The sequence below is a fragment of the Labrus bergylta genome, chromosome 13, assembly GCF_963930695.1.
Source record: "Labrus bergylta chromosome 13, fLabBer1.1, whole genome shotgun sequence".
Lineage (NCBI taxonomy): Eukaryota > Metazoa > Chordata > Actinopteri > Labriformes > Labridae > Labrus > Labrus bergylta.
The window spans coordinates 11431984-11443317 of NC_089207.1; the positions used below are offsets into that span (position 1 = coordinate 11431984).

Sequence of the window (11334 nt, forward strand, 5' to 3'; positions counted from 1 at the left end):
ACAATTCCACGATACAGAGGCCACAATACATGTCTTAATAATGACCATGTCCACAATTCACTACAAAAGCTGTTCTTTATTATTGAGAGTAACAGCAGAGGCATATTAAGGATCCTGCAGCTCAAAACAGATCCTAGAAATACATTTAAATCCCAGAGCTATGTCTATGGTGTTGTTGTGAACTGCACCATTAAATTTCCAAACGGTCATCACAGCTTTGCAGCCAACATCTGCATTAATACATGTATTTAAAGGAGCACGTGACGATATATTGCCATATCGATTTTTTGAGCGCAGCCCTACTCTCTTCTGATAAATAAATTAGGATAAACTTTGGATAAAACTGGCATAAGTTTTTGATTCATTCTGTGAAAGTAATCCAAATGAAAGGAAGACCTGTTAACATTTCATCTGAGTCTGATAAGAGCCAACGCTGTGATGTCGGTGGCACAGTGGTTAGTGTGTTCGCCCCAGGTACAGAGGGCATAGTCCTCCAAGTGGGCGTCCTGGGTTTGAATCCCATCTGTTGCTCCTTTCTCACCTGTCATTCTCCACTCTCTCTCTCTCTCTCTCCTTGATTTCTGACTCTATCCTTGAAGGCACAAACCCCCCCCCATAAAAAGAAATACAGAAATGTATTAAACCTGCATTCTTTCTTTTCAGTGTGTATAGAAGTCTATGATGAAATGGTCCTACTTATCAGATGATTTGTTCTGTTAGTCAACATTTTGCTAATGAGTTTTTTAATGTCTCAATCCCTGGTTTCAAGTCTTCTTCAAGCAGCATTAAAATCATTTAATAAATGATGGTCTCTTTTAGAGGAGAATACTTTGAAAGCTCATTTATTTTATTTTACGCTAGCTCAATTCAGAATGCTTTTTTAAGGCCCGATATTTACGACCCTGTGACAGTTTCGCCTTCAATATTAATGTTGTGTAGGCATAAAGAGGGGACGAAGTGATCCCCGCCCCCCCCCTCCTCTGTAACGTCTTCAGAGGCAGTAACAGAGGCCTTTAAAGAGGCGAGACGGGATCAGCTGAGCCAGCGGGGGAGCACAGCGCTGTGTGAGTGCGCGTGACTATGTGTGTATGTGGAGCTTCCACAACAACGAAGTGCAATGTGAATTCAAAGACTTGCAAACCAATATTCGGCTGTGGAATCAATATGAATGTAAAACGACGTGATGATGGCTGAGCTTAGTTGTGGCGCTTTTGTGGAAAACGAGTAAGTTCAGTTTAAGTTGTTTTCTTGAGATCTTAACGTATTTATCACGGCCTGTCAACACTGGTTTTCCCGTCATAACGAGTAAATCTTGCATAAGGTGTTGTGTTTGAGTGATAATGGACTTGAGCTTGTATATTTCTTTTCTGGTCTTCTGACTACTCAAAGCACTTTTACACCGCAGGTCACACCTACACATTCACACACTGATGGTAGAGGCTGCTGTGTAAAGAGTCCATCAGAAGTAACTCATCCATTCTACCACTGAGTCCCAGCTGCACCTACTGTTGTGTCTAGATGCGTTTGAGTGTTTTTGTCTTTTTTTTGAGGTGTAACAGTCACTCAGCTGAATCTCTCCGATGACCCAAATCCCGTTCGTCCGACTGTCTGTCAACATGATGACACCGTCTCTCGCCATGGCAACCAGACGTGCAGACACCCCGATGATGATCTTTATAGTATACTCACTCCAACTAAGCGAGGTGAAAATAATGAAACAAAATAAGAGATTTTATCCTCCTCTAATGCTCTGACAAAACGGTGTTGTCACATTCTGGGTAAAATGCATTTTAGGCTAAATCTTTTGGTTCATGCTCGCCTTAAGAGGTCACATGTGAAGTTTCATAACAGCAGAAGGCAGAGGCGACCTCTAAAACCTGTTTGTATAATTTCTGTTATTTAAAAAAGAAGATTTAGGTCGAGTAGAGAAAAAGAGACATCGATAAGACTTTATTTGTGAATCATTCGGCTTAATGCAAGACACCAAATATCTACACAAACACACAAACGGAGCAAGAGATGGATGGCTTTCTGTTTATTAATGCAAAATGAATTGTATTAATGGATGTCCACTTGGGGTGTCTGTAATTGTATGACAGAAAATGAAGCTTGATTAAAATCCAGACTATAAATGAAGGTGTTGACTATTAAAAATCTTGAGAAAGACGTCCGTGGATCCATACGGCTCGTCCAGAATCTTATTTAACGGATCGTATTGATCGCCTCTCATCAGATCACACTGCTGATGGCGTGCTGATCCCATAATCCATCTCAACATCTGCATTTCTGTTAAGTTTCATTTCGTCTTCATGCCATGTGTGTTTGTGTGTGGCCGCGCTCTGCCTCGGTTTGATCTGAGAGCTTCGCTTTACTTCTGTAATCCTGCCAGACGCACATCTCTATCACTCTCTCCATCCATCCATCCATCCATCCATCCAGGGGGATTTGAGTGCCATTAAGAGATGGCTTTTTGGTGTGATTGTGTGTACTAAAGAGCACACACACACACACACACACACACACACAGAGCAGGATGAGGAGTAAAACCACATCCCCTTCAGCAGGAGATCTGTGTCAGGCAGCAGCAGCTGGCTCGGTTGGAGGTGCGGACTTGACGGGATGGAGAACATGGACACATGTTTGGAGTGTGACTTTTAACACACATGGATGCAACCGTCCAGAAACATCTACAGGTGGGTGCGCTTTCATTTCTGCAGCTTTCAGGAAGTGTTTTCTTCTTTTGTAGGTCAAATGTATCCCACAAAGTCGATAGAAAAATCCCCCTCCGTGCGTCTAGTTTTAAGACAAAACGGAGCTAAAACCGTTTGAATTCACAGATTTCAGGCTTTGTCTCACTTTTGCATAACTGTCAATGATTCATTATTAAGTGCTGCTGTGCTCTTTTTGTGCCGTTTCAGACCTCCGTTAATCCTGGCATGTCCCAGATGAGAGACTACAGTAATGACTGTCATCACTTTCACTGGTCAGTTCCAATCCCTTCACCACTCTTCAGTTATTCCTCCTCCTCCTCCTCGACTGTTAAAACAATGTCATGACTTAAAAAAGACGCTTTATATCCTTAACTATTAATAATCAATAGTAGTGACCGAGCTGAGGTTGGTTTGCTCCTTTAACACGGATCATTTCTTCCAGTAAAGCGTCAAGAAAGTTTGACTTTTTACCTCATAAATGTCGTCGATTGATCAGACTAAAAGGCTGATCTGGATCCAGCGTGGACGTGATGGGGGTGAAATCCGACCTACAGACAGTACCTATTGTTAAGAGCTAATCTCTGATGTAAGCTGTGCTTTCTTCATCACATCATCGTTCCAGCAGCAGCAGCTGGCAGAGAGAGATACAGTTCAGCCATAAACCTGCCGATCAACGTGACTCTAGCATCAAATCAGTCGTCCACCTGCGTACCTGTAGAGCTACTGCAGCGAGCCAGAAACTCGGTTATCTCATTCTCTAATGCAGGCATATGTTTTATGATTGTTGGAGTAAAGAAAGAGATGTGTCTCTATCCAAATAAGCTTAGGTACAGGATATGCATCATCGATTTAACTCAGGTTTTCATCAAGACAAAAACTGAAATGAGGCCAAGGAAACTCAAAAGATTTGAAGGCCAGGATTTGAATCGTCATCACTTGAGGGGCAAAAGATGTTTTGTTAATGTTAACATACTTTTTATTAATTCACATATTGCACATCAACTATTTGCTCACTTAAAACCTGTAACAGAGACATCCTGAATCTTCTTTGTTCGGTAGCATCAAAGCTGTTTGTCGTTGTAGTTTCAACATTTAGACCGATGAGTCAGACTGATGTCGGAAGAACGACTTCCCAACTCGGAAACTTGGACCATCCGAGGAGCCCCTGAATGCAGCATTATTTCTTTATCTCACTGAGGAGATTGATTAAAAGTATGATTGGTTTTCAGTATTAATACATTGATATTTATACCAAGATAGGCGATGAGTCATGATTTATTCAGAGAAAACAAACAAATCTGTGTAAAATTAGACTTGGAGCGTCCTCATATATCTGAAAGGGAAAGATCCTTGTGTTCCACTGTGAGACATGGCAGTCTATTCGGGGTCACCTCTAGCTGTTACAGAGCTTATTGTGTGTCATATAATCCGGAGTAAAATATTAAAACAGCAGACATTTGACTCATGAAACGCAGACTTACGTCAGCTGTTTGTTTTTCCCCCTGTGATGACCGGTCCAAATCTCTCCAGTTTATTAATCTGATTCAATTAGGAACAGTAAAAAAACTGAATATGTAACGTTCTGACCTGGCGGAAAGAGAGACGAGTGATGCTAAACGAGCTTGTGTGTCAATCAAAACAAGGTTATGAGTTCATTCGTCTTTGAGATCTGTGTGGCACGAGAGGCCGGAGTCTTCCTCTGCGAAAACTTAAACAACCGATCAGATAACGTTTATGAAGGGAACGTTTTTGTCTTTTCAAAAGTTAATAAATGAGCAGTTTGTTGGCTTTGCCTACAAGGTGTCCATCAACCTCATGATGACTGTGAATCACTCAACTCAAAGAAATGACCAAGCAATGTAACCTCAGGAAAAAGCATGGCAAATAGTTTTTTTGGGCCCTCTTTGCCTTTTTTGGACAGGACAGCTGTAGAGAGTCAGGACATGTCAGGAGGAGAGAGTGAGGGGGATGACATGCAGCAAAGGGCTGAGGTTTTAATTCAAACCCACGGCCGATGCTTGTGAACAGGCAAGGTTTGGGGCGCGAGACCAGTAGGGGGGCCCCTGAGGGCTGACAAAATGAAGCCAAAGCAGTGACCCAAAATGTACAAATTTTGCAACGACAGTAGGAAACCTCTCTTAGGTGGCCCCATCTGATACAAATCTAACTAAAACGAAGAGGAATTCTCTGTCTATAGGAGAGAAAACAGAGGAAGAGGATCAAACGTCGGGACACTGGCAGATCTCCTCCATACATGGGGCGAACGTCATAACCTCTAGCCTATTGGCACCCGTCCACATTAATAGTTGAAGGATAAACAAACAAGTTATTTCCCTTTAATTCTTGACAAGAACTCAAAATGCTTCTGTCTGTCTTTTGGCAGAGCCATGCAAGCTCTTCCCACCTGTCAGATGTTAAATCAAGTTAACCAGCTGCTAGCTGTAGCTTCATTTCTATGATGCAGACATATAGTAAGTGTGGCCAAGAGAGCGAAGAAGCAAAAAGGCCAACACATTCTCATCCCACCAAAGGTCTCTGAGTGCAATTTCACTGTCGGTACAACAAACAGGGCTTTTAGCACCTCCTCCTCCTCAACATCAACAACAACAATGTGCATTTGTTGACAAGTAGAACATCTCTGAACGTGTTTGTGGCTTTGGCAAAGACGTTGTGAGAAGCCAAAGAACCGTTTCCACTGGCAGGGTTCTGTTATATTACCGCATTTCGCTACAGCCCAAGACTGTTTGCATGTGGAGAATATGCAAATTACTCACCTGTCCAGCAGCAATATAGCCAGCTCGGCGTCAGGCTTGCAGCCTACTTTTTCTCGAGGCACTTTCCAAAGTGTGAAAGCCTGTCCACCACTTTCAGCTTCTTGCTCGGTCACTCTCTCGTTTTCTCTTCTTAGCTTCATCCGTCACCTTCCTCTTTCCTCTCTTAGCCTCTCTTAGCCTCAGCTGTATCAAACAGTACAGAGACGGGCTAACTGGCTGCTTTGTTGCTGAAGGATGCTGTGTGAACTAGTGATGTAAAGCCGTGTGCACTTCTTGTGAGATGACCGGCGATGATCAGGCGACCCAGGTGCTCTGTGAAAAACATTTTGTTTAAACTGGTTCACCTGACCTCCCAGGTGCTGGGCTGCTGCTTTCAGCTTTAATATTCTTCATACTGAATGGGAGTGGGTTGAAACATGAGGCGAGGTGGATCTTATGAAGTTGTCTGACCTGATAAAGAGCTGTTTTCACTTTGAGTTTCTGATTAAATGTCGTCTCTCTTCCAGTCTCTGTGCTGTGCCTGCTGCCTCACGCTGTGCTGGCACGGTGGGCGTGTGTTCGGGCGTGTCCGGCGTCCTGCTCCTGCACGCAGGAGAAGAGCTGCAGCGTGCTGTGCGACCGCTCCGCCCTGGCTGAGCTGCCTAAAGAGTTTCCATGTGAGGCCTCAGCCATCAACCTGGACAAGAACAGACTCAAGTTCCTGTCGGAGAGAGCGTTCGGCACGCTGCCCTCCCTCAAGTCTCTGTCTCTGGACCACAACAACATCTCCTTCATCACGCCGGGAGCTTTCAAGGTCTGCTGGGTTTATGTGCTGAAGTTTGTCTGCTTTGATCTGTTCATGTAGAGAAATGTCCTACTTCCTCGCTGACCCCTGACATGCCAGGATTTTCAAATATCTGCTGCTGAACCTTTGGCAGCAATTTCAAAATAATGAAATGGAATTAAAATGTTGTTGGTCAAACAATCACAAAATGACATTTAGAAAACCAAACCAGTTTAACACAGAATCAATGTGCAGGTTTAATCTGGATAATAATCACATCTGACTGTGTGGCAGTTGTCACGGACACTGTTTTTCTGATGCTCTGAGCAGAAATAAATCAAACTTTCACCTCCAACATTGAGCGAATATAACTGAATGTTAAAGGTCACATATTCTCCTCCTCTTCAACCAGTGTAAATAAGTCTCAGAGCTCCTCAAAACATGTCTGTGAAGTCTCTTGTTCTAAATCCACTCTGATCCTGTATTTGATCAAGCCTATAAACCCCTCTATTTCAGCCCTGCTAAGAACAGGCTGTTTCTGTGTCTGTACCTTTAAATGTAAATGAGCTGTGTCTGACCACGGCCCCTCTCTGGAAGGGCTTGGGTGTCTCGGGCTTTCTCGCACAAAAAACACCTAACTGTGGGAGTGTCACCCACCTGGGGGAGGGGCTACTGCCCTTTGTTATGTCATGAAGAGGAAAATCTCCAAACGGCCTGTTTGAGCACACATTTTCTGAAAAGTGGAGCAGGCAAAAGACAGAGAGGATGGACTTTTCTCATTATTGGGGGGTTTGTAGACAGACTAGAGACTCATATTAGAGTTAGAGAAACATGGTGAATTAATTTTTCCATTATATGGAACCTTTAAAGCAAACTTTGGTTTAAATTCTGTTTCATTATGAAATCTCCACCATTAAACATTCTTGACTCCAGATTGGCACCTAAAACAAGTCCTTTATTTCCCTCTTCATGGGACAGATTTCAACAGACATGTAACTTTAACTTTGTCCTGAACAAACTTCAGAGAAAGTTGTCTTTTCGGTCTGGAAGACATGTAGCATTAAATCTTTTTTGTATTTGGCCGGAGAAAGCTTTGTATTTGAACACACCTGACTCTCCCTCCTGCAGGGCCTCTCCAACCTGGTGGACCTGAAAATGGCGCACAACGAGTACATCAGTTACCTTCACACACGGACGTTCACAGGATTAAAGAAGCTGGTGCGTCTGGATGTATCGGACTGTAACCTCTTCAACATCCCTGACCGTATCTTCATCGAGCAGCCGGCGCTGAAGGAGCTTCTCTGCTTCCAGAACAACTTCAGGAGGATCCCCGGAGCCATCAGAGGCATGGAGAACCTGACCCACATCTACCTGGAGAGGAACAAGATCGAGGCGGTGGCCTACAACTCCCTGCTGGGCCTAGGGAGTCTCAAGTAAGTCACAGGCAGAAAGTAGCTTGTGGTGTTAACTCACACACCATCGAGCTAACATCACCTCATGTAGCTGGTGAATGACACTTCTTTACCTGTACTCAGGGGCGTGGCCAGACTTTTAGGACTGCGGCCAATTAGAATTCAAGGGGGGCCCATGCCGACACTCTTGACACGCCCGTGCCTGTACTCTTGTTCTGTGTAATGGCTGAATGTGTTATGGGTGTAATTTGGGGATCTGGTTTGTTACCACACTAAGCTGATACAATTACTCTTAAAAAAGTTGAGGCTGGTAAGATAAAGAACAATGAGCTGCAAACAACAAAGATGGCAATTCAGCCTCTGCACAGGCCCTGAGACATATGGGAACTAAGGCGGCCAAATTAAAAAAAATGTAAACCGCAATTAATCGCTAAATTCAGTGCTTTATCGTGATTAATCACATTCTTGATTGCATATTTGAAATTCTTGCCATTGAAAATATAACTTGTTAGGCTGGGATTTTGAATTTTTGTATTGTCGAAGAGTACTTAACTTGCTGTTTGAAATCAACCATGATTTTATTTTGAAATACAGTAAGGACCTTCTGGTAGATGGAAGGTTAGGACATGAAGTTAAGCACAGAAACAGGAAGTGGTCAGGGATCCCAAGCTGACGTCAAACAGCTCAAAGGAACGGTAACAAAGGTCAATGTGTGATGTCATAAGCTGGATATGACTTTGGACTCGTCAGCTGAGTTGTCTGAGAGTTTGTTAAAGTGAATTGAAACATTCAAAGATGCAGCAGTGTCCTTCTTTTACATCACTGAGACTACAGGGAGACACTGAGGACCACTATCAGATTCATTATTGAGAAAAGCTGCATGTAGCACACGGAGACTGTTATCTGGGAAACCTAAAATGTTGTGCACAGCTTAAATAGGCCTGTAGTGCTGAAGTGTCGGGTTTTGTCAAATATTTGTTGTAAAATGTGCTTAAATGTTACGTTTTTTGGAAAGTACAGAAAGTGTTCACCCTTTTTTAGTGTCCGTGCTTCCTGCAGGGTTATGGGTAGAGTATTTGGGAGGGAAGCCCCATGGCTGACCATCCAGGGCCCCAATGGAGGAAGGGGCTCTTAAATAAATCTATACTTTTTATTTTCATTTGTCTCTTACTAAGAACGCTCACAGGGGAGGGAAAATAAATGAACCTAATTCTTAACTCTTAAATAATAATATAAAAAAAACCTTTTAGGTGCTTAAATTCTCTCAGTGCTTTAACTGTCGGAGTCTCCCAGCATGGTTTGCACATTTAAAAACACTAAAAGGGAAAAACTCTGAGGGCACATGCTTGGTGTTTCTTTGTTTGTGTCAAAAGTTTGCTGCAGTTATCTTTCCACAAATGGTGTCATCTCAAAGGTCAATTTTTTAGTTGCTGTGCTGCTTGCAGTGTTTCTCTACCAGTGTTCTTTCTTTGCAGCTTGTTTGTGATACATTTTGCTTTTGTGTTGTTAAACTGTCTGTTTGCATTAGCATCTGTTAGCAACATGTGCTTAAAGCTACATTGCCAAGCTGTTTCAAGAAATGAAGGAGTCTGATTTTTAAAATAAAACTTTACGTCTCTATGATTCAGCATGTGATGTTTTAATCTCACTGTGAAGGTCTTACTGTAAAAAAAAAAAAAAAAAAAAGTCCTGAGTTTAGTCTTTGAACATCTCTCTTTAATCTCAGGTACCTGAACCTCCAGGAGAACCGGATCAACGTGATCCATGACCGGTCCTTCCAGGACATGGTGCGGCTGGAGAACTTCTACCTCAACGATAACCTGCTGACCGATCTGCCCCGGCTCGCCTTCAAGGGTCTCAGCCGCCTCAAGATGCTCAACCTCGGGGGGAACCAGCTGATCAACGTGTCTAAGACTTGGTTCAGTGACCTGGTGGAGCTGGAGGTCCTGTATCTGGACAGGAACCAGGTTATCTACATCGAGGAGGGAACCTTTGAGAACATGACGAGTCTGATCACGCTGCACCTGAACAGCAACAACCTCACCACGCTCCCCTTCCCCGTCTTCCAGCCCATCTACTTCCTGGGTCGCCTCTACCTGTTCAGGAACCCGTGGGAGTGCGACTGCTCCCTGGAGTGGCTGAAGGAGTGGATGGAGAGCTACAAGCTTGTGCGGGACATCCCCTGCGCCTCGCCCTCCTCTGTGGCGGGGCTGGATCTCGGCGCGGTGATCTTTGCCAAGGTGAACGGCACCTGTGTGGACCCTGCAGAGCTGAACCTGACCACGGTGTCCTCAGAGATCGTCTCCACCACAGAGAACCGCTTCAACAGCCTCATCTCCAAACTGCTGCAGCAGGAGCTCAAAGAGGAGATGGGGAACGGCACAGAGAGCCTCCGTAACGGGACGCTGCTGGAGTCCGAGGATGGCCAGCTCTCCGCAGGAGGTCAGCGGGACCGGGGGAGCAGATCTCTCCTCTGCTTCTTTGTGCTGTGGCTGATCTTTGGTTTCGCTGACCAATCAGAGGGATATTTCTGCTTGTCCTGCACATGAGAGCTGTTGAACGAGTCTGTCACTTTGCTCACTGAAGGAGTAGCTTTTCAAAGTTTGTGGTGAGAAAAGAGATTTCAGAAGAATCCTCTTCAGTGTGGTTACTGCTCTGCCAAACAGGATTTTCAGCTTTCCTTTTTGGTGACATGCAAAGTGGATATTTTCAGCTTTACTCAGAATAAAGACTGACGTTGACAAGTCTCCTTATAAACAATAATCTATGATATTTATAGGTGAACTACTCGCATTAGAGAAACCTCAGCAACGAGTCAGTTTTGTGTTTTATGCAGAGATCAGGGACGATGACGCTGCACGGCTGCAGGATTCATCTCTACAGTAAATAAGATGGGTGTTGATGATTTCAAACTGTGGATTACTGTTATAAAAGTGAATATGTAACCCTCCACCTTTTGTTGCACAACACTCCATTTTAATTAATATTATGTAACATTCATAGCATTACGTCGTCTGTATTTATTTATCTTTTGAGTTGTCGTTCGCATGGATGTGTGATGTGAACGCAGATGAGAGCTCCTGTGGTTTCTCTCCTAAACAGATGTCCTCTCTGCTCTTCATTCAGCTTTTCCCATAAATGCATTAATCTTCTTACTGCATTCAGCCTGTGCATGCTGCAGCATAATGGAGGGTACTCTCTCATGGCTCTGCCGCTCCTATGCATGGATGTTTCCCCTCTTATGGACATGACCTCGCTGTGTACCGGGGGTGTGCGCTGCTGGGTGTCACCGCCATATGTCAGGCTGAACATGATGGGGGAGGGAAAAGTGTCTAAGCATGTTTCTTGGGGATGAGAAATGCTGTCAGGTAAGTGTCATTGAAAATGAATGAGCTTTTCTGCAGAGTTTATATGATATAGAAATATGAGAAGTGAAAGATACCCCGCTCTAACTCCAGCCACTGCTTTCATTTTACCTTTCTGAATGTACCTAATTTGATCTCTTCGATCGTGTGATTGCACCTTTATGATATATTTTTCTACATAATAATAAAGAGTGTTGCTGTTGAACTTTTTCCTTTTGCCGTCTGAGTGACTGGTTTCACCCTGCAGTCGACGAGCCGACCAGTTTGAGCGGTTGAACACCAGTTAATCTGCACACTGGCCTCCTGATG

General features: G+C 43.8%; 1 protein-coding gene across 1 annotated transcript; it reads left to right on the top strand.

Moving 5' to 3' along the window:
- The first annotated feature begins 1011 nt into the window (after positions 1-1011).
- Positions 1012-11334, top strand: nyx (nyctalopin). The gene is made up of 5 exons (XM_029276998.2): positions 1012-2693; positions 2919-2983; positions 5992-6278; positions 7377-7681; positions 9387-11334. The coding sequence occupies exons 2-5, from the start codon at positions 2962-2964 to the stop codon at positions 10207-10209; spliced, it is 1437 nt and encodes a 478-aa protein (XP_029132831.2). The 5' UTR covers positions 1012-2693; positions 2919-2961; the 3' UTR covers positions 10210-11334.